Source organism: Panthera pardus, unplaced genomic scaffold (genome assembly GCF_024362965.1).
Source record: "Panthera pardus isolate Hobbes unplaced genomic scaffold, ASM2436296v1 HiC_scaffold_13, whole genome shotgun sequence".
NCBI lineage: Eukaryota > Metazoa > Chordata > Mammalia > Carnivora > Felidae > Panthera > Panthera pardus.
Genome location: NW_026526688.1, coordinates 99,414,356 through 99,436,198, shown reverse-complemented (window position 1 = coordinate 99,436,198; position 21,843 = coordinate 99,414,356). Strand labels below are relative to the sequence as shown.

General features: G+C 37.1%; 1 protein-coding gene and 1 pseudogene across 1 annotated transcript; one reads left to right on the top strand and one right to left on the bottom strand.

Annotated features, from left to right (window-relative positions):
- Nucleotides 1-336: 336 nt before the first annotated feature.
- On the bottom strand, nt 337-596 carry LOC109246695 (cytochrome c oxidase subunit 7B, mitochondrial-like; annotated as a pseudogene).
- A 3,324-nt stretch (nt 597-3,920) lies between these two features.
- Nucleotides 3,921-4,512, top strand: LOC109249027 (60S ribosomal protein L6-like). The gene has a single exon (XM_053900687.1). The coding sequence runs from the start codon at nt 3,936-3,938 to the stop codon at nt 4,467-4,469; it is 534 nt and encodes a 177-aa protein (XP_053756662.1). The 5' UTR covers nt 3,921-3,935; the 3' UTR covers nt 4,470-4,512.
- The last annotated feature ends 17,331 nt before the right edge of the window (nt 4,513-21,843 follow it).

The following is a 21,843-nucleotide window of genomic DNA, read 5'->3' as shown; positions in this document are numbered from 1 at the left end:
ATCATGCTCTATTTTATTTACTTATTTATTTATTTATTTATAATGAGAGAGAGTAAGAGAGAGTGGGGGAGGGGCAGAGAGTGACAGAGAGAGGGAGAGAGAAAGAGAGAGAGAGAGAGAGAGAGAGAGAGAATATACCAAGAAGGCTCTGTGCTGTCAGTACAGAGCCCAATGTAGGGCTCGATCCCACAAACCATGAGATCACAATCTGAACTGAAATGAAGAGTCAGTTGCTTAACCAACCGAGCCACCCAGGCATCCCAGTATGCTATATTTTAATGGGTGAACAGTGCTTTTATCCCTTATGAGATGGTTTTAAAACAATTCAGTATTATATCAGCTGGGCTGATCTCTCCATTCCTTTGGGGTGACTCTGCTAACAGGAGACACGTTCCATTCTATTCCAATTTATGTTGCTGTATGTGCCCATACAGCAACACAGAAAGTGGCTCCACCAGCTAATATAGCATCACAATATTTGTCATGGAAATCAGGTGTCCATTTCTGGTGGCTCTGCTTTGCTATAGTTTGCTGAATGCTTTGAACTCCGAGAGACAACTTAGAAGACGTAAAGCGTTTTTGGCCCTGGGAAACATCCTGAAACTGAAGACAGAACTGTGGCAACTGCAGCTGCAGGTTTGCAACAACGTTGTGCCAAGTGCCTGTCTTTTTGATAATAGCTATTCTAACAGGTATGAAGTAGTATCTCATTGTGGTTTTGATTTGCATTTCTCTGATGATTAATGATGCTGAGCATCTTTTCATGTGCGTCTTGGCCATCTGTATGTCTTCTCTGGAAAAATGTCTATTTCAATTCTCTGCCCATTTTTTAATAAAACTGTTTTTTTGCGATTGAGTCCAATGAGTTCTTTATATATCTTGGATATCAGCCTCTTATCGGATATATGATTTACAAATATTTCCTCTCACTCAGTAGGTTACCATTTCGTTTTGTTAATGGTTTTCTTTGCTATGCAAAAGCTTTTTACTTTGATATAATCTCACTTGTTTATTTTTGCTTTTGTTGCTTTTGATTTTGGAGTCATATCCAGAATTGTTGCAGTTAATTTGTAAACCCTAACTTTAACCCTAAGAATCATTAGTTATAACTTATAATTACTTCTACCAAATTGGCATACAAAAATCTAATATTTTTACATGTCCACTTAGAACGAAATATTTCTAGCATTGATGATGAACTAGGAATTTTAGTCAGATTGGCGTGAATTTTATAATGAAGTATCACTATGAAAAAATAACTGATAAAATTGATTTATCAAAAGGAATTCTATTTTTTTAATTTATATGGTTGAAATCATTTCTATTTTCCTGATCAGAGCTACAGAAACCATTTAGATTAGCTACATTCTCAGCCCCACGGCTAAGTCGGCAGGATCAGTGTTCTCTCCTGCTATTCCCTATCTGTGTAGTTTAGGTACTTACTACCGATAAACTGTGGCCCAAAAGATGGAACTCTTCCTCCTTGGACCAACCAAGTCTCTCTTGCATCTCAAACAGAATGACAGCTGGGTGTCCAGGCTTACTTCATTATAAGGAATGAGAATTTCTAGAGAAAGAACTAATTTACTTACACATCTCAGCAAGGAATGTGGCTTCAAGCATAATTTTATGGTTAGAAGGCAACACATATCAGATCCCACTTTAGCCTCTTCAGTTTTTCTCAGGGATGAACAGTCACGTCTCAGCCTGCAGCACTCCTGAAGGGCTCTTCCTGCACCGAGAGTTGGTTAGAAGGTGAACTTTCCTCGCCTTTGACTCTTATACACTGGCAGATAAATTCCTACCTCCTAGAAAGTGCTCTCTATTCTTTCCATTTCTGGCTGAGAGGAATTTTCTGAGTGGCATTCTGGTGCTATCTGGAAGAGTGCAGTTCTTCCCGTCTAGGCATCGGATGTAACTTCTGTTTTCAAGAGGAATGATACACTCCCCGTAGTTTATTACATCACTCTCTCATCATTCTTGATTCCTAGCATGCAGAGAAAGGTTATTTTTCCCCTGCCTCTCCAACATTTTGGTTCCAGTTTATATCCTTGATTTGTTAACGTTAAAAAAAAGTGTTTATTTATTTATTTTTTAGAGAGAGAGCGTGCGGGCGAGTAGGGGGAGGGCCACAAAGAGAGGAGAGAGCCTGTCAGCGCAGAGCCTGACACGGGGCTTGATTTCAAAAATCGGGAGATCATGACCTGAGCCAATATTAAGAGTACTTATTTGACTTACTGAGCAACCCAAGTGGCCCTATATCCTTGGTTTTTTTATCAAGACTGAAATCTTTGCAATAATCTCCAGTAGTTTTTCCTGGTCTAATATGTCTAATTCAACCACTTTGGATGATCCCTAGATTATCAAATCTTAGGTAATTTTCTCAACTCATCATGCAAATTAGTTGAACCCTCTAAGATTTCTTCTGAATTATTAAGAGATTTGACTTTTACATTTGCCTTCTGACTGCTCAGACTCTGAACTGTCATGTTGTTCTTGCACCTATCTTTTGTAAAGGGGAAAAGAAAAAAAGGTTCTGAAGCAGTCTTAAAAAATGTCTATGAATTCAAGGCTATCTTTTTTTTTTTTAATGTTTATGCTGTATGCATCAGCAGTTCATTTATTTTTATTATACAGATATAAAATAATAATATTTATTATTTTTTTTGCTTGTTTGTTTTTATTTATTATCAAGTTAGCTAACACAGTGTAGTTGTGGCTTCAGGGGTAGATTCCAGTGATTCATCTCTAACATACAACAACCAATGCTCATGCCAACAAGTACCCTTCTTAATGTTCAACAACCATTTTCCCAACCCCTATTAACCCTCAGTTTGTTCTCTGTATTTAAAAATTTCTTACAGGTTGCCTCCTTCTCTGTCTTTATCTTATTATTCCTACCCTTCCCCTGTGATCATCTGTTAAGTTTCTCAAATTCCACATCGGGGGAAATCATGTGATATCTGTCTTTCTCTGACTGACTTATTTCACTTAGCATAATACCCTCTAGTTCCATCCATGTTGTTGAAAATGGCCAGATTTCATTCTTTTTTCATTGTTGAGTAGTATTCCATAGTATATATATACCACATCTTCTTTATCTATTCATTAGTTGGTGGACATTTAGGCTCTTTCCATAATTTGGCTATTGTTGAAAGTGCTGCTATAAACATTGGGGTGCATGTACCCCTTTGAATAAGCACTCCTGTATCCTTCAGATAAATTCCTGAGTCACAGGGTAATTCTATTTTTAATTTTTTCAGGAACCTCCACACTGTTTTCCAAAGTGGCCGCACCAGTTTGCATTCCTACCAATAGTTCAGGAGGGTTCCCCTTTCCCCATATCCTCACCAATATCTGTTGTTTCTTAAATTGTTAATTTTAGCCACTCTGACCAGTGTGAGGTGGTATCTCAGTGTAGTTTTGATTTGTATTTCCCTGATGATGAGCAATGTTGAACATCTCTTTATGTGTCTGTTTCATGTGTCTATTCTTGTGTCTACTCATGTCTTCAGCCCATTTCTTCACTGGATTATTTGTTTTTAAAGGTGTTGAGTTTGGTAAATTCTTTATAGATTTTGGATACTAACCGTTTATCCAATATGGAATTTGCAACTATCTTCTCCCAATCTGTTGGTCGCTTTTTAGTCTTGTTGACTGTTTCCTTGGCTGTGCAGAAGCTTTTTATCTTGATGACGTTCCAATAGTTCATTTTTGCTTTTATCTCACTTGCCTTCAGAGACATGTCAAGTAAGAAGTTGCTGTGGCCGAGGTCGAAGAGGTTGGTGCCTGTTTTTTCCTGTAGGATTTTGATGGTTTCCTGTCTCATATTTAGATAAGTGGCCCAGTTTCATTCTTCTGCATGTTGCTGTTCAGTTCTCCCAGCACCATTTGCTAAAGAGACTATCTTTTTGCGAGTGGTTAAACTTTGCAAAATGCCTAGGTATTATCCTACTGAAGATGTGCCTCGGAAGCTGTTGAACCACGGCAAAAAACCTTTTAGTCAGCATGTGAGGAAACTGCGAGCTAGCATCACTCCTGGGACCATTTTGATCATCCTCACTGGGCGCCACAGAGGCAAGAGAGTGATTTTCCTGAAGGAACTGAGCAGTGGCTTGCTACTTATGACTGGACCTCTGTCCCTTAATCGAGTTCCTCTGTGTAGAACACACCAGAAATTTGTCATTGCCACCTCCACCAAAATTGATATCAGCAATGTGAAAATCCCCAAACACCTCACTGATGCTTACTTTAAGAAGAAGAAGCTGCGTAAGCCCAGACACCAGGAAGGTGAGATCTTCGACACGGAGAAAGAGAAATATGAGATTATAGAGCAGCGCGAGGTTAATCAGAAAGCTGTGGACTCGCAAATTCTGCCAAAAATCAAAGCCGTTCCTCAGCTTCAGGGCTACCTCTGCTCTGTGTTTGCTCTCACGAATGGAGTTTACCCTCACAAATTGGTGTTCTAAATTTCTTACAAAGAACCTAATTAAATAACAGATCCATCTCAAAAAAAAATAAAAAAAGATGTGCCTCTTTTTTCCACTGGATACTCTTTCATGCTTTCTCAAAGATTAGTTGGCCATATATTTTTGGCTCCATTTCTGGGTTCTCTATTCTATTCCATTGTTCTGTGTGCCTGTTTTTGTGCCAATACCGTGCTATCTTGATGATTACAGCTTTGTAATACGTGCTAAAGTCCTAGATTTTGGGGCCTCCAGCTTTGGTTTTCTTTTTCAACATTATTTTGTCTATTCAGGGTCTTTTGTGGCTCCATACAGATTTTGGGATTGTTTGTTCTGGTTCTGTGAAGAATGTTGGTGCTATTTTGATTCGGATTGCATTGAATGTATAGATTGCTTTGGGTAGTATCAAAATTTTAACAATATTTGTTCTTCCAATCCATGAGCATGGATGTTTTTCCATTTCTTTGTGTCTTCTTCAATTTCTTTCATAAGCTTTCTATATTTTTCAGTGTAAAGATATTTTACCTCTTTGGTTAGGTTCATTCTTAGGTATTTTATGTTTTTTGATGCAATTGTAAATGGGATCAATTCCCTGATATCTCTTTCTGTTGCTTCACTATTGGTGTATGTGACTGATTTGTGTACATTGATTTTATATTCTGTGACTTTGCTGAATTCATGTATCAGCTCTAGCATTTTTTTTGTGGAGTCTTTTGGATTTTCCATGTAGAGTATCAGGTCATCTGTGAAGAGTGGGAGTTTGGCTTCTTTGCCAATTTGGGTGCCTTTTATTTTGTTTTGTTTTCTGATTTCTGAACCTAAGACTTCCAATACTATATTAAACAACAGTGGTGAGAGTAGACATGCCTGTTGTCTTCCTGATCTCAAGGGAAAGCTCTCAGTTTTTCACCATTGAGGAAAATATTACTGGTGGGCCTTCAATATATGGGCTATTGTGACGTTAAGGTATGTTTCTTCTATCCTAACTTTCTTGAGGGTTTTTATTAAGAAAAGATGCTGTATTTTGTCAAATGCTTTTTCTGCATCTATTGATAAGATCATATGGTTCTTATCCTTTCTTCTATTAGTGTGATGTATCACATTGTTTGATTTGAAAATATTGAATCAGCCCTGCAGTAAAGGAATGAATCCCACTTGATAATGGCAAATAATTCTTCTAATGCACTGTTGAATTCAATTTGTTGGTATTTTGTTGAGAATTTTTGTGTCCAGTTGCATCAGGGATATTGGCCTATAATTCTTCTTTTTAGTGGCATCTTTGTCTGGTTTGGGAACCAAGGTAATGCTGGCTTCATAGAATGAGTCTGGAAGCTTTCCTTCCATTTCTAGTTTTTGGAACAGTTTGAGAAGAACAGGTATTAACTCTGCTTTAAATGTCTGGTAGAATTCCCCTGGGAAGCCATCTGGCCTAGGACTCTTATTTGTTGGAAGATTTTTGATTACTGATTCAATTTCTTCCCTGGTTATGGGTCTGTTCAAATTTTCCATTTCTTCCTATGTGAGTTTTGGTAGTGTGTCAGTGTCTAGGAATTTATCCATTTCTTCCAAATTGTCCAATTTGTTGGCATATAATTTTCATAGTATTCTTTAAAAATTATTTGTATTTCTGTGATGTTAGTGGTGATCTCTCCTCTTTCATTTGTGATTTTATCTCTTGGGTCCTCTCTTTTATATTTTTGAGAAGTATAGCTAGGGGTTTATCAATTTTGTTTTTCCAAAAACCAGTTCTTAGATTCATTGATCTGTTCTACTGTTGTTGTTTTTTTTAATTCTGTGTTGTTTATTTCTGCTCTAATCTTTATTGTTTCTCTTCTTCTATTGGGTTTGGGCTTTCTTTGCTGCTCCCTTTCTAGCTCCTTTACGTGTGAGGTTAGGTTGTGTATTTGGGACCTTTTTTGCTTCTTGATATAAGCCTGAATTACAATGTATTGTCCTCTCAGGACTGCCTCTGCTGCATCCCAAAGGGTTTTGGACTGTTGTGTTTTCATTTTCATTTGTTTCCATATATTTTTTAAATTCTTCTTTAATTTCCTGGTTAACCCATTTGTTCTTTAGTAGGATGTTATTTAACCTACATGCATTTGGGGGCTTTCCAGATTTTTTCTTGCTGTTGATTTCAAGTTTCATCGTGTTGTGATGTGAAAATATGCATAATATGATCTCAGTCTTTTTATACTTGTTGAGGGCTGTTTTGTGACCCAGTATGTGATCTACTTTGGAGAATGTTCCATATACACTCGAGAAGAATGTGTATTCTTCTGCTTTTGGGTAAAAATTTCTGAATATATCTGTTAAGTCCATCTGGATCAATGTAGTATTCAGAACCATTGTTTCCTCATTGATTTTCTGCCTAAATGATCTGTTTATTGTTGTAAGTGTAATATTAAAGTCCCCTACAATCACAGTATTATTATCAGTAAGCTTACTTATGTTTGTGATTAATTGATTTATACATTTAGGTTCCTACTCATTGGGAGCATAAACATTCACAGTTGTTAGCTCTTCTTGAAAGATAGATGCCTTAATTAGGATATAATGCCCTTCTTCACCTCTTGTTACAGTCTTTGTTTTAAAACCTAGTATGTCAATATAAAATTTACTTTATCTCTGGCTTTCTTTTGATATCCAGTAGCATGATAGATGGTTCTCCATCCCCTCACTTTCTATCTGCTTGTGTCCTTAGATCTAAAATGAGTCTCTTGTAAGAAGCATGTAGATGGATCCTCTTTTTTAATACATTGTGATGCTCTATGTCTTTTGATTAGGGCATTTAGTCCATTTACATTGAGTGATTATTGAAAGGAAGGGATTTAGTGCCATTGTATTATCTGTAGGTTTTGTGTGTGTGGTGATGTCTGTGGTCCTTTGTAGTCTTTGCTGCTTTCCACTCACAGAGTCCCCCTTAGGATCTCCTGCAGGGCTGGTTTAGTGGGCATGAACTCCTTTAGTTTTTGTTTGTCTGGGAAAGCCTTTACTTCTCCTTCTATTCTGCATGACAGCCTTGCTGGATAAAGGATTCTTGGCTCCATATTTTTCCTATTGAGCACATTGAATATTTCCTGCCACTCCCTTCTGGCCTGCCAAGTTTCAGTGGACAGGTCTGCTACTCCCCTTATGTGTCTACCTTTGTAGGTTAAGGACTGTTTGTCCCTAGCTGCTTTCAGAATTCTTTCTTTCTTTTTCTTTCTTTTTTTTTTTTTTTTTTTTTTTTTGCTGGTTTCACTATGATATTTCATGGTGTTGACCCGTTTTTGTGGATTTTGAAGGGAGTTTTCTGTGCCTCTTGGACTTGGATACCTGTTTCCTTTCCCAGATAAGGAACGTTCTCAGCTCTAATTTGTTCAAATAAGCCTTCTAACCCCTTCTCTCACTTTTCTACTTCTGGATCTCCCATGATATGGATATTGTTTCATTAATGAAATCACTTAGCTCTCTAATTATCCCCTTATTGTCTAGCAATTTCCTTTCCTCTTTTTTTCAACTGCATATTTTTCCATAATTTTATCGTCTATTTCACCTGTTCTCTCCTTTGCTTCTTCCATCCTCATTGCCACTGTCTCTAGTTTATTTTGCATCTCATTTATAGCATTTCTCAGTTCATCATGACTATTTGTTAGGTCTTTGTTCTCTGTAGCAATAGATTCTCTGCTGTCATCTATGCATTTTTTCAAGCCCAGATATTAGTCTTATTACTGTACTTTTAAACTTGCTTAGATACATTGTTTATATATGTTTTGAGCAATTCCCTAGCTGTAATTTTTTTATGGATTTTCTTTTGAGGACAATTCTTTTATGTCATCATTTTGGCTAGTTTTCTGTCTTTTATGTGTTTTAATAGCTTATGTGTCCTGCACCTGTGAGAACTTCTGTGTCGTACACCATCCAGGGCCTGGCCCTTCAGGAACTGTTTTTTGGAGTGTGTTTCATGTACTCTGTTGTTACATTTTGGCTGCTCTATCCCACTGGTTAGTTCTCTGAAAAGCCCTTTCTTGCTTGTGGTAGTGCAGTGTTTGGACCTTCAGCCAAGCGTGCTTTGGCTTGTTAGTTGAAGTAACCCTGGAAAAAAGGAAAGGGGAGGAAGATGCCTGATCTCATACAAACAGAAAAATGAAAGGGGTGAAAAAAAGACTAAGCAGTGAATAAAAAACTATAAGCTTCAATCAAGAGAGAGGAAAAGGAAAATAAAGAAGAAGAATATATAGAAAAAGAATAAAGTAAATAAAAAGAATAGAGTAAATGCCTAATTAAACAAACAAAACAGAATATATATATATATATATATATATATATATATATATATACACTACATATATAAAATAAGAATTGACCAAAAACCATATCAGAAACTATGAGCCTGATTCCAAAGGAAAAAAAAAAAGAGCTAGAAAGAAAAAAAAAGAGAAGAGAAGTGAAGAGAAGAAAAAAGATAAAAGGGAAGGAAAAGAAAGGAAAGGAAAGGAAAAAAAAAAAGACAGACTAACATACAAAACCGCAGGAAAGTTGTCTGTTGGTGACTGGCACTGGTGGCTGTCCTGGGAAGAGAGGCTGTCTGGTTCATTCAAGTGTCAGTCTTGCTCCAGTAGATAAGCAGCTGCCTGGCATGGAGGGGTGGGGTTTAGTGTAAGAGGTTCCAGCTTCCACTGGGTTCCCACTGTCCTGTTTCCTGAATCCCCACCCTGTTGGTGATGGGGAAAAAATGACGACTCCCCAGTCTCTCCTCCCCAGACAGAGTGTCTCAAACCACACTGTTCAAGCAACCCTCACAGAGCAGCATGGACGGTCAGCCTGCCCTACTCCACAGTCTGCTGCTCTTCATAGGTGCTCAGCTGGGATTCAAACCCAATGTCTTAAAGAGCCCTGCACCTCATGGACCATGTTCTGGTATTGCGCCACAGCCCTGCCAATGAAAAGCCTTTTGGCTGGCACTTGCAGGGTCTTTTGTCCTTCTGGAGGCAATAAATGCTCTTCCAACAACACTCAAGGGAAGGGACTGTTCTCTCCCAGTGTGGCCCTGAGATCGCTACAGTGCCCTGGAGTCAGCTCCTTCCCCCTCCCACACCCCAGGGGCATGCACAGGGCCAGCTCAGGTCAGGAGAAAGTTGCACACCCTGAAAACTCAGATCTTTAGCTCTTAAGGCTGTTTGCCAAATAGAAACTGACACTCTCCATATTTCTCATTCCCCAGTCCATGGTACCGAGAGGTTTACCTCTTGTACTTACTCAATACCCCAATTCCATAGCCTCTCTGTCTTTCCCTTTTGTCTCTCCACAGAAGGGGTTTTCTCCCTTCCATGCCAATGATGTTTTTCTCCCCCAATACACATACATGCACCTTGATCCCGCCAAGCTGTCTCCCTCCACCTGTGAAGATCCTTCTGCACTTTGCATATTGATTCCCTGGGTGTTGCGAGTGTTATGACCTCAATACAGCTGTCTTTGAGGGATGAGGGAAATCCTGGTCCTCCTACTTCGCCACCATCTTAACTCCTCCATCAAGGCTATCTTTGATGTTGTAGGGTTTTTGTTCATCAATGATATACTTCCCTCAGATAAAACAAAACCTCTAAAGAAATTGAACATATTTAGAAATAAATGTATTGAAGGGATGGCTCATGTAATCCAAGTTCTACAGAAAGGAACTGAAAATAATAAGGAATTAATGAGAAGGAAAGAAAGGGTTGAAGGGTGTCTAGGTCACCACAAATTCAAAGAACATGGTAACTGATGGTTATGGAATCAGAAACTGAGTGGTACAGACTGAAATATCCTATTGTTGTGATGGTACCTGAGGAAGACTGAAAGAAGATGTTTTAATTTTTCCAGAATGATCATTTCTGGCTCAGATATTAAGAGATAATGCCAAAGAGAAAAAGTACAAAGGCAAAATCTTCAAAGGAACAAAGTGTTAAGGAATATAGTGTATGAACAACTTAGAAATGGTAGTCAGGGTTCCCTCCCACCTTCTGATTTCCAGACAATGGAGTGTTACATGCTTACTACTTCTTTGTTAGCTACACCTTTGGAGAAGGCTTTGGGGGAACAGTCTCCTCATGGTATACCAACATTGAAGAAAGTGAAAAAAATGAAGGAAGTTTTTATTATGAAAGGAAAGTTCCAAAGGTAGCAACACACAGGTTTTAGGAAAGAAATCCAGAAACTTAAGAAAAGGCAAAAGAAGAAAAAGAATAAGCAAAAAATGACATGGAACATGTAAAAAGAAAGGGGTACTTAGTGTATGTGTTATTCAATGCTAGTTCAGATTTTACCTATTCTTCAACTCTATGATTTCTTGATATCTGTACTTATGTATGGTCTATTCTAATGTTTTCCAAAATATAGATATAGAAATACTAATCCTGATAGATATCCACTGAAAAGACAACTTAATATATTTGAAAAATAATTTTTATAAAAATGACCCCAAATTTACAAACAAAGATGGCCAAAGTTTCTTTCAAGGTCATTCTTGAACATTGTCTAACAGATCCACCCCTGGATCATTTATTTAAGAGGAGGTCCCTCCCTTGTTTGTTTGTTTTGTTTTGTTTTTTAATAAAATTTAATATTGACAAGGTTAGGCTTTGTGAGGTACATGTTGACTTGTTTGTGAGGTAGAGATGTAAATTAATACTGATGAGTGGAAATGATTACCTCAAAGGTTACAGTTTTACTGTCTTATAGGGCATAAATCAGTTTTGTCTGTAATGTAACAAATTTATTCAGCATGCCTTTTCTGATGGACTATACAAATTTCTGGTCTTCAAATCATCCTCCTGCTGGCTTTACATTTTTTTGAATTAAATAAAATTTTGCACATGCTCATACTATATTTTATGAGTCATATTTGTAACTTTAAAAATACTATGCATATATATACATATATATGTATATATGTATATGTGTATATATATGTATATATGTATACGTATATATGTGTGTGTGTGTGTGTGTGTGTGTGTGTGTGTGTGTATATATATATATATATATATATATAATGCCATGACTTTTTCCCAAAATTCACAATGCACATTAATATATGAAGAATTCTTAGTATTTTAGTAAATATATTGTGTACATTTGTTTAAACAAATGAATTAACTACATCTGTTTCTTTAATAAAAGCATTTTGGGAAATGTTGTTCTTTACAATACTTCTACCTGTGAGCTAAATAATTATCAAATATCTCACTGGCATAAACAATCATACTGCACAAATATTAGACTGAACCCTAAATTATCCAGTTAGATAAGTAGGTAGGTTGACATATAGATAAAGAGAGAAATAGATATGAATAAATCCAAAACTTATCAAATTTACCCTTTAGGTTGATACAAAATAAGTGATGAAAATTGTAGAAACTGAGATTAGCCTCATGTAAGTCACATGCATATCACTGAGAGTCAAATGTATCTTCTGATGAAGAATACAATGCACATGCACATGTATTTACAACTTCCAGGAAAATGACAAATTAACTTAGGCTGTTGACTTCCTCACTAAAACACAACAATGGAGAGGCCACAGAGCAACTAGCCATTTCAGCAGCTAGCAAGATTGTTTTTAGGAATCCAAAAGAACCACAGACAGAAGATGCTGGGAAAGGACCTTCCAGGTATGCTCTTTTCTTTACCCTCCACACTCCTGCTTCAGTGTGACATCGAGGTTGTCTGGAGCCTGGCTGGGATGGGAGCTACAACAAGGGCTGGGAAGCTAGCCATCCTCTGAATGTTTGCTTTTCCCTTTTCCCTCTGGATAAGGCAATTGTATCAATGAGTGTTGGTCTCAAAAAGAAAAAGCAGAGCCTAGAGCACAGGGTCTAAAACATTTCTTTGCAGATAAAGGATTCCTGGAAAAGAAACAGAGTGGATGGTCAATCTCAGATGTCAATCAAGAAACTCTCTCCCCTGAAATATGTCCTCCATTCTGTTCCATAAATTTACTCCGGGTTGCATATGTTAATGTTTAAGGTTTTATCTTCTCCTCTAGCAATCATTATTAGTAGACAACTGATAGTACCAAGTACTTAAAAGATGAGCTCATAGTGAAGTTTTAGGGAAATAACCATGAAAGAAAGCAAAGAAGGCAAACAACACATGCCAGAGGAAGTGAATCTAATGAAGTAGACACAAATTTAAAATTGGCCTAGTAAATATGCAAGATGGGAAAAATATTGGAAACACGAAGCAGAAATTGGGTTATAACCAAGATCTATCTGAGATGATGGTTACAAAAAGACTAACTTTGAAATAAAAAACTCAATGGATAGGCCTGATAGCAGATTGAATTTCACAAAAGAATAAATCACTGAGCTAAAAAACCAGGAAGTTTCCTAGAATGAAGAGACAGAAAAACAAAATATAATAAAATAATAATGGAGCACAGAAGCAGAAATTAAGCAACAGGTATGAAGAGAGCTAAGAAGCAGAAATAGTACATGAGGGGAAGAAAATATTGAAAAACATAATAATTGATGGCTGCCTGGGTGGCTCAGTTGCTTAAGCATCTGACTTGACTTTGGCTAGGGTCATGATCTCATGGTTTGTAGGTTTGACCCCTGCATGGGGCTCTGAGCTGATAGTGTGGAACCTGCTTGGGATTCTTTCTCTCTCACCCTCTCTCTCTCTCTCTCTGCCCCTCTCCTCCTCATGCGTATATGCACTTTCTCTCTGTCTTTGTCTCTTGTCTTTCTCTCTCTAAATAAATGAATAAACTTAAAAAATAATAATTGAGAATTCAACCCCTCTTGAAAAAAAGAGGGCATAAGATCTCAGTTTGAAAATGTATGTGATCTGCTGAAAAGAAAAATAATGCACATTCAGATGCATAATAGTGAAATATAAAAACATCAAAGATGAAAATGACATTTTAAACGCTTCTAGCAAGAAAAGTAAGTCACTTCAAGGGTTGAAGGATGAGAAGAGTGATATCAATTTTCTCAAGGCAAATGAGATATAAAAATATAATAAATTGGTTTCAAATTGTTGAAGGAAAATGAAAGTAAACCTAGAATTTTCTTTTTAAATTATTTAAATATGAGCTAATAAGAATATTTTTAGGTATAAATGCACTTAGAATATTTACTACAAAGATACCTCTCTGAAAGACTATTAGAGAATATATTACACCTATTTTTTATTTTTATTTTTTACAGAGAAAGAGGGAGAGAGGGAGTGCACTCTCACAGGCAAGAGAGGAGCGGAGGGAGAGGAAGAGAGAGATTTCAAGCAGGCTCCATGTCAAATGCAGGGTCCAATGTGAGGTTTGATCTCATGACTGTGAGATCACCACCTGAGCCAAAATTATGAGTAGGCAGCTTAACGCACAGAGCCACCCAGACGCCCCATGAATATATTATATCCAGAATAGAAGTAAAACTAGGAGAAATGAATTATGATATGAGAAATAAAGGTAGGTGTAGAACTTACTAAAATTTATTGTTGCTTAAGAAAACAATGTCTAAAAGATGGATGCCCATAACAATCCATAAAGAAACTCTGGCTGACATGAACAGAAGAGAGTGGTGTTGGAGAGATGGAAGGCCAAAGGTGGTGAAAGCAGAAGAAGATACTTGTTTTGCTTCAGGTGTAGATACATAGATCAATATGTAGTAGACACTGCTTATAATACAAATACGTATCAGAAAAATGTATAGGAACCACCAAAAAAGAAGAAAATGTATTTATCTAAGACCGAGAACTCATGGAGGGATAGAGGTGAACAAAATAAACATAATATAATGCAATGAATATAAAAAGAGAAGTTAGGGGCACCTGGGTGGCTCAGTCAGTTAAGCATCTGACTTCGGCTCAGGTTATGATCTCACAGCTTGTGAGTTCAAGCCCCACATTGGGCTCTGTGCTGACAGTTCAGAGCCTGGAGCCTCCTTCGGATTCTGTGTCTCCCTTTCTCTCTCTGCCCTTCCCCCACTCACACTCTGTCTTTCTTTCTTTCTTTAAGAAAAAAAAAAACATTAAAAAAAAGAAAAGTTAGATGAAAGAAAAGCCCAATAGTGGTTGCAACAATGTACATTGTTAACTATATCAATTAAGAAAAAAGACTTTGTACCCATGTTGGTTAAAATTCAAGATCCAGCAATACATTTTTTAACAAGAACTATATGTCAAATATATTTACATAAGAGATATATTTAGAAAATAGGAGAGGTCAGAGAGGCTAGTAGTAAAGGGAGGCAAAAAATATACCAGAAAACTATCTTTCAAAAAGTAGTCGAAACGTGAATTTTGATATCAAACTACACACCATGTAGGGTGAAACACATCACAAGAGCAAAAAAGGGTTTATTTTTAAAGGAAAATGATATACCTATGTCTACTGTTGAACTTGCTAGGAGATTTGTATTGGTCAATGGCATGAGAGCAGAAGAATTATATTTTTAGAAGTGTGTGTGATACTTCTGAGCAGAAGCATTAAGAGCCATTGCAGTGTATGCCTCTTTTTCCTCTGTCATGATGTTAGCACTGTCTCAGATATGAGTTCCTCTGTGAGCTGTGAATATGGCAAGAAGATTTGCCCCCTGATGATAATGAAACTTTACTAAGAAAAAAGTGACATGTACGAATTTATAGCGTTGAGTGCAAGTTATGAAATTAGGCAGTGAACAATGGATCCAGGCACTGCATCTTGGAGGAGTCTGTGAGCACCTGTAGATTAATTCTTTGTTCAACTGACAGTAAAGGGAATTTTCAAGACTACACTTTTTGCAATCTGAGTGATTATATCTTTACTCGTTTAAAAATATCATAACCTTCATACAAAATTATTTGATTTAATTTGATGAAACACTGTAATCTCTATTGGTTGTATCTAATTACTCTGCCGCCTTATTGAATCCTGCATGCATTTGTTTTACCTGTCTCGCTGGCCAGCAATCTAAAGCTATTATATTGAGAATTTCACAGTTTCACAGTGTACCTCTAAGGAATGTGGCCAGGGAAAAATGGGAAATTAATAACCTCCTTGAACTTTAACTACTGTTTTGGCTGCTCATTTAAAAAAAAATTTTTAATGTTTTTATTTATCTTTGAGACAGAGAGAGACAGAGCATGAGCAGGGGAGGGGCAGAGATAGAGGAAGACACAGAATCCGAAGCAGGCTCCAGGCTCTGAGCTGTCAGCGCAGAGGCCGATGAGGGGCTTGAACTCATGGAGTGTGAGATCATGACCTGAGCTGAAGTCGGACACTCAACTGACTGAGCCACCCAGGCGCCCCCTTTTTTTTTCTATTGTTGAGTTTTACTTGCAGGAAAAAAATGTTGGAATATAGTTAAAGCCCAAAGAATTATGCGTACAGGCAAGTTACATATAGCAGAAATGTGACATCTTCACTGGGAATCTGACCGTTTAAATGCTTCCTTTAGCCTGCACTCAGACTGTTTCCCAACATCCCCAGCTTATTCTATCAGGGGTTGTTCCTGATTGGTATGTTTCCATAAGACCGAAATAATTCCACCAGAACTTACTTCTCATTGGCTTAATTTCTCCTAAGGTCTAGTAAGATAGGCGAGAGTCCATCATTTTTGACACATTTATTTTGTCACACAGTTATGCAGGTTTACAACTAAAGATAATAAAAATCAAAACATGTTTCATGGCAAGTCACATTGACCAAATACAAATTTGCCTTTTAGTAATTGATCATATTGAACCAAAACAACGTCACTACCTGAATGAAATACATATTTAGTACTACGTTTTCTTTTGCAAAAGTTAATGACCACTACATAAGAAAATGCTAAAATATAAGCTGCTACTTTATCTTTTTTTTTCCATTCAAAGTGAGATCATCACAAAGCAACTTTTGAGAAAACTCCTAGGATACTAGACAGCCTCAATGATATATGATATGTGTAGTATTTGTTCTATGTTTTTACACTTTTGCAAAGGCCTCATAGAAAAGTTTCCCCAATATGCAAAGAAAATAATAGAATTAATTAAAACACTCAGTTTAATTCATCATTCTGCTGATGGCAAAGATAAACACCCCAAATTTATTTTTCCTAGTAATTTTATGTATTCATCTTTGTTTTTAATGAATTTCTTTTTCCTTGAATCTCCTCAGTGTGTTGGCACTCTATCAATCAGTAGCAGAAAACAGAGAAATCATTGGATTCTCTGCTGGAATGAAGTACAGGCTGTATGGAAAATAGTGTTGCCAAGTCAACCAACCACTCAAAATAGAATTAAAATCTCATGATAACTACAGCCACAATATGCCAAGAGGGAAACAAAAAAGAAATTGTTCCCAAATGAGAGAGGAAGGAAGGCAGCATAGAGTAGTTGCACTCTTGGTCCTTTGAATAACTTGCTTTATGTCCTTGGGTGATTCACTTAATTTCCCTGGGTTTTGGATTCCTCTCTGTAAAATGAGAGGATTGGACTAAATCACCAGTTTCCAAATTATGAAGCTTGGAATAATGCAAGGAGACCTTGAATGCATGTGCTTTATATACTTCCCCAATCACTAGGGCCGAAAAGTCCAATTGCAGCCTTGTGGGAATTGGAAAAATACTTTTATATTTTATAAAAAGGTCTTCATTTGGAAAACTTCAGGACACATTAGTAAATGATATGTGAAGTCTTTTCAGACTACAGAATGCCATTATTTTATGAGTTAGATATCCAGATGTTGAGGTGTATGATTCCTGATTGAAGTCTTTCTTCTGGAAACAGCACTGTTACTGGATAGAACAGTGGAATAGCAGTTAGGAATATGGTTTTCCAAGACAGATTTTCATTCATCAATTTTTTGGCTTTGGACAAGTGATTTAAATTTTCATTTCCTTCGTTTAAGATAATCACTTAAGAAGACTTAGAAAAAGTTTAAAGTGTTCTTCAAATATAAGATGATTTTATTGCTTTAATTAGTTAACTGCTGCCAGCCTACTAATGCTACACTTTCAGAACAGAGACCAGAATTAGCTGTTAGGTTTGCTTATCATGCTAGTTGTTCTTGCTTCTTCCTTTCTCCTACCCTTTCCATATTAGTATGTTTTTCATCTCTCTAGTTGTTTCTCCACTCTTAGGCTGATGTTTTACACATACCTCATAAGCCAAGCAGCAATATTTGCTATTTTGGAACGAGAAAATAATACAGATTTTTATGAACAATTAAAAACAAGCCAATCGGGGTGCCTGGGTGGCTCAGTCGGTTAAGCGTCCGACTTCAGCTCAGGTCACGATCTCACTTGAGTTCGAGCCCCACGTCGGGCTCTGGGCTTATGGCTCAGAGCCTGGAGCCTGCTTCAGATTCTGTGTCTCCCTCTCTCTCTGCCCCTCCCCTGTTCATGCTCTGTCTCTCTCTGTCTCAAAAATAAATAAACGTTAAAAAAAAATTAAAAAAAATAAGCCAATGAACTGCCTAGATATTAAGTAGAGCGATAATAATTTAATATTATTTTATATTGAGAGAATGTTACCGTCTTCCTCTTTGTGTTTGTAATTTTCTGAAATATATGACTCTTTTTTACTCAGATCTTTCTTTCCTCTATGTGCCGGTGGTGAGCGCTTGTGAGCGTGTACCTTTATTCTTCTTTCTGAGTAGTGCTTAGTTAAAGGCTCCCATTTATATTCTTGTCAGTTTTTCATTTATCTCTCTGAGTCCCTGTGATTGTGTCATGACCACTAAAGCTGCTGCTGTCCTGGGAGGGACGCTCAGTTTGCTGAGGGACAAAAGAAAGTTCACTTCTTTTTCAGTTATTGGATTCCACTCCTTCTGAACTCAAGCCATATGAGCAGATGGACTCTCTTGGAAATGGAAATAAATGGTTATCTCTTGAAACAGAAGAGATTAGGGATTTGCACGTCTGGATGGCTGAAGCATCCTGCTTTCAGAATTATTAAAGATGCTCCTTGAAAGTAAGAGATTCCCCGGTGCTCAACAATCTTAATCTTCATATTAACTTTTAATCAGACTTTTAACAGACGTGAATGAATGTTACAAGAGGTCAACCAACTTCATATTCATCTGAAAATATGATTAAAAGAAATCATTTTTTTTTACTTCAGTAAAGCACATGAATTAATTTAAAGGAAAGAAAGAGAAAGTCCTCTACAAACTAATAATGAGGGATAAGTTTTCCTATATTCAACATGGTTGGCAGGTAAACACAGGATTATTTTGTTAAATTAATATGTTATCCTTAAATATGATCACTTTAGAATAACACCTAAAAGTAAAAATAAAAAAATATATATCTGGAATAAAAACATCATAGTGAAAATAATTTTGTACTAGATTAATTTTTAAAGGACTACTTTAATCAAAATTCCCTTAAATTGAAAAAAAAAATTCCCATAAAATAGCATATTTTAGGACATTCATAAAGGTGGATTGGTCACAGATTTATTGATGTTCTTGTCCCTGGTTTTAATTATTTTTTCTCTTACCCCTCAAACATCTAAATAGGATACCTGTATCTTTTCAGATAGCTCAGAACTTTTCTCTCCATTAAGCATAATTCTTATTTTGTTCTATCTAAAAATGTGCCATTAACATTTTTGTGATATAGTTTTTACTAGATAATAATATCTTATTCCATAGGTAACTGATGACTGAAAATGATATATCCTGATATATATTCTTCTCAGGAGCAGACTTCATAAATAGTGTTTATTACTTTCCTCAGAGTGACTAAAGAAAATAAAAAGAATTAAGAATACAAATGCTGCCTGGGGCGCCTGAGTGGCTCAGTCAGTTAAACATCTGACTGTTGATTTCGGCTCAGGTCATGATATCACAGTTCGTGAGTTTGAGCCCTGCATCAGGCTCTGTGCTGACACTGCAAAGCCTGCTTGGGATTCTCTTTCTCTCTTGTTCTCTCTGCTCCTTCCTTGCTCACTCTTCCTGTCTCTCTCAAAATAAATAAAAATAAACTTTATTTTTATAAAGCTGCCTTATTTTATAAGCTGCCTTATCTCAAGGAGGAGACCATCGTGTTGATTACGAATAGAATTTATATAAACTAGGCCATGTTGTAAATTTATTTACTCTACAGAATCACAGCCACCCTTTACCGAGTAACTATTAAGTTCCAGCCACTGTGTTAAGTACTTTACATAACCTTCTCATTTTTTTCATAAGAATCTTTTTTTAAAATTTGTTTTCATTTTATTTATCTTAGAGAGAGAGAGAGAGAGAGAGAGTATGTGTGAGTAGGGGAGGGCAGAGGGAGAGGGAGAGAGAATCCCAATCAGATTCCATGCTCAGTGCAGAGTGAGATGCAGGGTTCTATCCCACGACCCTGGGATTATAACCTGAGCTGAAGTCAAAAGTCAGATGCTCAGGAAATTGAGCCAGTGAGGTGCCCCACAAGAATCTTTTGAAGTAGAAATACTATTGGGATTTTACAGTAAAAGAAACTGGGACTTAGCAAGGATACTTAACTATTAGATTATTACATAGCAAGTAAGAGGTTGTATCAGAACTACTAGGAGTGATGCATAGTGAGAATTTATTATACTGACTTGATGTTATACATTAGTGGCAGCTGGTTCAATAATCTGTGTAAGGTTGATTTTTCTGGAGACCAAAGTCAGCATGGTAGATAGCTGGGAAGAGATGATGGATATGAAGTAGAAGAACAAGGACAGACTGGATCCCATTGTCGGAACCTGTGTCAGCTTCTCACCTTCTCCACACCTCCAGTTTTGATGATGGGGGTGACATGGAAGGTAATTCCAGTGCGTTTTGTCATGGAGCTAAACACATCTGGTCCAGAGTTGGGGAAGCCAAAGGTAGTTATGGCAGGAGCTGGAGGAACCTCAGTTCTGGCTACTGTCGCACACAACAAAGTGAGCCAGCAGATAAGTAATGATGTGTATGAAGTACAACAGCACAGGTACTCTTGCACTGATGTTTAGTCAAAAAAAAATATGACTGCCTGAAGCATCCACAAAATGGCTACTGTGACCAAGGCTAGTTTGAAAATAAAAAGAAAGAGAATTGTGGTGGGGTGCCTGGATAGTTCAGTCGGTTAAGGGTCCAACGCTTGGTTTCAGCTCAGGTCATAATCTCATGGCTCATGAGATTGAGCTCTATGTCAGGTTCTACGTTGACAACATGGATTGGGATTCTCTCTCTCTTTCTCTCTCTGCCCCTCTCCCTGCATGCACTCCCTCTCTGTCAAAATAAATAAGTAAACTTTTTTTTTTAAGAAAGAGAATTGTGGAAAGTGTAGTCCCAGTTTAGCAAATTAGCTAAATTGACCCAACACACAAACCCATGGTGAATACACAGCACAGATCTTTCTTGATATCAATTCTCCGCAAGGACATATTGTCCCATTTCTTTATGGATTATTAATGTTGTTTTTAACTTGGTTTTGACATTGTAACCAACTGTGCTTCTAATTTTTTTCACCCACAATACTTGTGTAAATCTACGTGAAAAATAAAGCTGAAGATACTTTCACTTAGAAGAATAAATCTTTAAACAATGAAAATATTGCCTTATTTTGGTAGCTAAATAAAAATGATTTAAACCAAAATCACCTCCTCCCTGTAATTTATTACACCTCTTTTGGTTGGGTCAAGATATAACCCCAAGAACTGTATCTACTCCAAGAAAGACTCACATTCCTACCTTCTCCCAACAGCCAGAACAAGGCTACATTAGGGAATAAATAACTTTATCATCTCTTTATTCTTGCTTTCATCAGTAACCCCATGACGCCCAGGACTACTGAGTAATTCCTTTTCCTCAGACTCTAATCCTTACAGAGCTCTGTAGCATCGTTTATTTTTTATTTTTAGTTTTTTGCATCTATCAGTCCCCTCTCCATAACTTCAATAGATTCACCATCAGTCTTCAGCAATACTTTCAGCCTTTCTTTGAAATGGGCCCTTCCCTTTGTTGCTATGCCAGAAATCTGGCTGTCCCCTGAAGACCCAGAATTCCCTACACCCGCCTCAGTGATGGTGTTTTCTCTTTCTAGGCTTGTCATTTTACTTGGAATGGAGGTGAGAGATCATCTTCTGTTCCACTCAGGCACTTCCAAGACAATTTACTTTCCTATAAGTTCCCCTGTTTTGAATTTCACATGATCAGACCAAACTACCACATATTCCTCTGTGTTGTAGCCATCCACCAAACTCAGGTCACTTTTCATTTTTTTTAGAAGAGTTCAGCTTTTGCCTCACTGTCAGGTCTCCTATATTACCCCTGTCAAATCCCTGGCGATTTCATCATCCACTTTCATGAAACATACACATTTCCATCCTTCCAATTCTTTATTTTTTTCCTTACAATAATCATGTCTTTGTATGACTCTCTTTTATAAAGTCACTGTCTCATGGTCACAGCTATTGTCATTATTAATAACTGCAATCACTCCATTAT

What these genes read in the sequence shown, in the direction of transcription:
- LOC109249027 (XM_053900687.1), top strand. Translation starts at nt 3,936, where the DNA reads ATGCCTAGGTATTATCCTACTGAAGATGTGCCTCGGAAGCTGTTGAAC.